The 5,926-nt window shown below is 36.7% G+C and overlaps 1 protein-coding gene across 1 annotated transcript in view; it reads left to right on the top strand.

Moving 5' to 3' along the window:
• The window catches only part of LOC105505458 (ubiquitin carboxyl-terminal hydrolase 43), a 189,244-nt gene that overhangs the window by 129,710 nt on the left and 53,608 nt on the right, over window positions 1–5,926 (top strand). The window contains exon 2 of the mRNA XM_011933293.1: window positions 1,513–1,648. Within this exon, the coding sequence (XP_011788683.1) occupies window positions 1,513–1,648 (136 nt within the window). The remainder of the gene's footprint in view (window positions 1–1,512; window positions 1,649–5,926) is intronic.

Genomic DNA, 5,926 nt, shown 5'->3' with positions numbered 1-5,926 from the left:
CATGCCCGGCTAATTTTTTGTGTTTTTAGTAGAGACGGGGTTTCACCGTGTTGGCCAGGATGGTCTCGATCTCTTGACCTCGTGATCTGCCCACCTCAGCCTCCCAAAGTCTTGGGATTACAGGTGTGAGCCACCGTGCCCGGCCTGTATTTGGATTTATTTATGTCATCTTATGCTACTTACCCTGTTTTTCTATTTTGTATTGCCCCCCTCACCCCCAATTTTTAGATTGAGCAGTCTTCTTCTTTTAGAAGATGATTCTTTTAGATTGAGCAATTTTTATTTATTTCGTCCCTTCTGGGATGAAGTACATATACATTATATTTCCATTCTTTCAGTGGTTATTAAAATGTCAACTTGAGTAATTACTAGTCTAATGTTAATCTTCCCATGTAACACAAGGATCTTGGCGTGGCATTAAATCCCCTTATACCTTTTTGATTTAGATATTATTGTCCAGTATTTTAATCCCTTCTCTACCTCCAACTGTAATAGTAGTAATAGTTATTATTTTAGCTTTATATAGTCGATAATATTTACCTTTGCCAATGTTTACCATTTTCTTTGGTTCATCATTTCTTCCTACAACTCAAGTTTTGTCTTTGATTCAGGTTTGTAAATCCTGAAATCTATGTATTTATTTATGAACGAATGAATAAATGAATGAATGAATGACAGGATTTTCCTGTTGGCCAGGCTGGTGTACAGGGGTGTGATCATAACTTACTGCAGCCTTGAACTCCTGGGCTCAAGGGATCCTCCCACCTCAGCCTCCTGAGTAGCTGGGACTACAGGCGCATGCCACCATGCCTGGCTAATTTAAAAAATAAAAATTGTGTGGAGATGGGGTCCTGCTATGTTGCCCAGGCTGGTCTTGAACTCCTGGGCTCAAGTGACCCTTCCTCCTCAGCCTCCCAAAGTGTTGGGATTATAGGTGTGAGCCACTGTGTTCAGCCCTGAAATGCATCTTTTTAAAGAGAACTTCCCAGGCAGTGTACCTTGAATAGGTTATGTGTGCTGAGATATTGATTTCTTCAGCCCTCGGGGTAGCAGAGTTGGGTCTAGGGCAGTCAGGGCTACCACAGTAGTCACCTCTCTACTCTGCTACCAAACCATCTCCTATTTACTTCAAAGTTTGGTAAAAATATTTTTTTACGTATGCAATCATGTGAAAAAGATTAGTAAACCTATTCAGAAATTCTTTCACTCTGTAGTAAACACTTTTTGTTCATATGAGGAGGGCTTTATTTTGTTGTCATTTTTGTGTGCTTATTTAGCTGGGTGTAAAACTTAGATTTTTTTTTTTTTTTCAGTTTCTTTTTTTTGTCGTACTTGAGATGTCTGTGGACAATCTAATTGTTATATCTGCTATGCCTTACTACTAAAAATAAGTAGCCAATTAGAAGGAAGGAAAGGGTGAAAATGGGTGTTGACTATCAGTCACTTTTAGATTTCTTATCTGTTGATTTCTCTTTCAGAAATCAAGAGGGAAAATGATCTTTCTCATTTCAGGTGATCTTAGTTGAACTGTATCCCAGTGGATTCCAGCGGTCTTTCTTTGATGAAGAGGACCTGAATACTATCGCAGAGGGAGATAATGTGTATGCCTTTCAAGTTCCTCCCTCACCCAGCCAGGGGACACTCTCAGGTATAACAGGTGCTTTGCACAATTTTATTTGGCTCTGATGAGTTACAGATTTCAGAGGATACTCTTTAGGTGCAAAGGCATAAAACATCCAGTTTTAGCACTTGGAACAGTCAGACTTATTATCCCTGGCATTTGTTGTGTGCAGATGGTTGATATTAAAAATTATTCAGCTAATACAGGGATTCTCAAAACCTTAGTGAATATCAGAATCACCTGGAGGGCGTGTGAAAGCAGATTTCTGGACCCTACCCACAGACTTTATGATTTGGGTGGCCTGGGGTGGGGCCTAAGAGTTTGCACATCTAACCAAGTTCCCAGGTGATGCTGATGCTGCTGGTCCCGGAACCACACTTTGAGAACCACCATTTGGTATAAATGCTGGAGTCATCTTTGCCGTCAGGATTCCTATGGGTCAAGGTTTGTGTGTGAAGTAAAATGTCTACAAATTTGAGCAGTACATGGTTAAAGAGTTTATTATTAAATGACTTTTTAACAAAATAGTTCCACTTCTTAATGCTTGTTTTTCCTATTCCATGGACTGGCTAACATGGTCAATTTCTAACAGTCCTTTTTATTTGTAGGTCAGGATACATGTTGGCCAAGTTGCTAGTGAAGAAGACCCATATATAAATATATATATATTTGAGATAGTCTTACTCTGTCAGCCAGACTGGAGTGCAGTGGCTCCATCTTGGCTCACTGCAACCTCTACTTCCTGGGTTCAAGAGATTCTCCTGCCTCAGCCTACCAGGTAACTGGGATTACAGGCGCCCACAATAGTGCCTGTCTAATTTTTGTGTTTTTAGTAAAGACTGGGTGTCACTGTGTTGGCTAGGTTGGTCTCAAACTTGTGACCTCAAGTGATCCTCCTGCCTCAGTCTCTCAAAGTGCTGGAAATACAGGTGTGAGCCACCATGCCCAGCCCACATATATTATATTTTATTTGTATTGTACACTGTGCTCTTACAATAAAGTAGGCTAGATAAAATATAATGTTATTAAGAATATCATGAAGTTCTTTCACCTCCTTGGTTAGCTATATTTCTAAGTATTTAGTTTTTGGTGGAGTCTTCAGGATTTTCTAAGTATAGAATCATATTATCAGTGAAGAGAAATAGTTTGACTTCTTTTCCTAATTGAATGCCTGTTATTTATTCATCTTACCTCATTGTTCTACTTAAGACTTCCAGTACCATGTTGACTAGGACTGGTGAGAGTGGACATCCTTGTCTTATTCTAGTTCTCAAGCAGAATGGCTCCAGCTTTTGCTCACTCAGTATGATGTTGGCTGTGGGTTTTGTTACAGATAGCTCTTATTATTTTGAGGTATGTTTTTTCAATGCCTAGTCTGTTGACAGCTTTTTATCATGAAGGAATGTTAAATTTTATCAAAGGACTTCTGCATCTACTGAGATGACATTTTTTTCTTTCTTTTCTTTTTTCTTTTTGCTTCTAATTCTCTGATTTGTGGCAAATCACATTTATTTTGTATGTTGAACCAACCTTTCATCCCAGGAATGAAGCCTACTTGATTGTGTTGTGTTAACTTTTTGATATGCTGCTGGATTCAGTCTGCTAGTATTTTGTTGAGGATTTTTTTTTTTTTTTGTCTATGTTCATTAGATATATTGGCTTGATGTTTCCTTTTATCATTGTGTCTCTGACAAATTTTGGTATTAGGGTGATGCTGGCCTCATAGAATGAGTTAGGAAGGAGCCCCTCCTCAATATTTTGGAAGAGTTTCAGTAGGATGGGTACCATTTCTGGCTTGTATGTCTGGTAGAATTCAACTGTGAATCCATTTGGTTCAAGGCTACAGAGCACTGCTAAAAGAAATCAGAGATGACAGAAGTAAATGGGAAAACATTCCATGCTCATGGATTGGAAGAATCAGAATCAATATTGTTAAAATGACCAGACTTCCATAAGTAATTTACAGACGAAATGCTATTCCTATAAAAATATCAATGCCATTTTTCACAAAAGTAGAAAAAAAACTATTCCAAAATTCATATGGAATCAAAAAAATAAAAACAAGATACCTAATACCCAAAGGAATCCTGACAAAAAGGATAAAGTCACAGTCATCACACTATCCAACTTCAAACTGTATTATACGGCTATAGTAACACAAAACAGCATGGTGCTGGTACAAAAACAGACACATAGACCAATAGAACAGAATAGAAACCTCAGAAATAAAGCCACACACCTACAACCATCTTATCTCTGACAAGGCCGAGATAAACAAGTGACAAGGAAAGGACTCCATATTCAATAAATGGTGCTGAGACAACTGGATAGCCATATGCAGAAGAATGAAACTACATCCTTACCTTTCACCATATACAAAATTAATTTAAAATAGATAAAGATTTAAATGAGACCTCAAGCTAAACAATTTCTAGAAGAAAACCTAGGAACCAGCATTCTCAACATTGCTCTTGGCAAATAATTTTTTGTTAAGTCCCCAAAAGCAATTTGAACAAAAACAAACTTGACAAGTGGGACCTAATTAAACTAAAGAGCTTCTGCAAAGCAAAATAAACTAACAATGGAATAAACAGAAAACCTACAGAATGAGAGAAAATATTCACAAACTATGAATACAACAAGATCTAATATACAGAATCTTTAATGAACTTAAGCAACTTGACAAATGAAAAATGAATAACCACATTACAAAAATGAGCAAAGGAAATGAACAGACACTTCTCAAATGAAGACATACAAGTGGCCAACAAACATACGAAAATATGCTCAATATCATTAATTATTAGAGAAATGCAAATCAAAACAACAGTGAGATACCATCTCACATCATTCAGAATGGCTATTATTAAAAAGTCAAAAAGCAACATTCTGCTGAGGCTACAGAGAAAAGGAAATGCTTACATTCCCACTGTTGGTGGAACACTAAATTAGTTTAGCCACTGTGGTAAGCAGTTTCAACATTTCTCAAAAAACTTAAACTACTATTTGGCCGAAAAATCCCATTACTTGGTATATACCCAAAGGAAAATAGATTATTATACGAAAAGACACACGAACTCATCTGTCCATCACAGCACTATTCACAATAGCAAAGAAATGGAATCAATCCATGTGCCCATCAGCAGTGGACTGAATAAAGAAAATGTGGTACATGTACAGCATGGAATACTACACAGTCATAACAAATAATGAAATCATGGCCTTTACAGCAACATGGATGGAACTGGAGTACACAGTCCTAAGTGAACAAATTTAGAACCAGAAAACAAACTACCACCTGGTCTCACTTATAAGTTGCTGCTAATGCATGCAGGGCTTAATGCCTTGTGATGAGTTGATAGGTGCAGCAGACCACCATGGCACATGTTTACATCCTGCATATGTATCCCAGAACTTAAATTACACTAAAATTTTTTAAAAACTACACATATACCCTCAAACCTAAAATAAAAGTTAAAGAAAATAAGTTGTCGCTAAACATTGAGCACACATGGGCATAAACAGGCGAAGAATAGATACTGCTGACAACTGGCACAGGGAGAAAGGAAGTGGGGCATGGGTTGAAAAAGTACCTGTTAGGTACTATACTTACTACTTGGGTGCAATATACATATACCAAACCTGCATAATTACCCCCTCTATCAAAAATAAAAATTGAAATTAAATTAAAATTTAAAATAAAATAGGTGATGAAGAAGTATAAAACAAGTATACACTCAAATTTATTTATTCAAATACGATTTACTAATTTTAGAAAAAGAAAATCATAAGGAATCATGATTGATTCATAAGGATTGAATCATAATGAAGATAAATTATATTTACTCTTCATTAAATGGAAGTTGATCATCATAAAGGTCTTCATCCTCCTTTTCTTCATGTTAAATCAGATTAAGTGATAAAAGAAGAGGGGAGGCTGGTCTTGCTGTTGCAAGGCTGGCAGAGGTGGGAGAAAATCCGTATGTAAGCGGACTCACATGGTTCAAGCCTGTGTTTTTCTAGGGTCAGTAGTACTTATTGAATCCACTTGCTTTCTTCTCATAAGAAGATGCACCAGGAGGAAAATGATTATCATGTTTTATCCTTCATGTTTCTGCCTTTCCCTGAACTATTTTAGATTTCCTTTGCTATAATATACATGACATTTTCCACAAATTGCATATTTTCTCTTTGTGATGATAATTCTGACCAGTTTCTTTTTAAAAATAATCTCTACGTCTTAATATATTTGGAAAAAATGTGTATTTTTAATCTGGTATTCATGGACCTTCTTTGCTTTAATTA

The sequence above is a fragment of the Colobus angolensis genome, unplaced genomic scaffold, assembly GCF_000951035.1.
Source record: "Colobus angolensis palliatus isolate OR3802 unplaced genomic scaffold, Cang.pa_1.0 Scaffold125, whole genome shotgun sequence".
NCBI lineage: Eukaryota > Metazoa > Chordata > Mammalia > Primates > Cercopithecidae > Colobus > Colobus angolensis.
The sequence above is the reverse complement of the archived record's forward strand: the minus strand, read 5'-3'. Positions and strand labels throughout refer to the sequence as shown.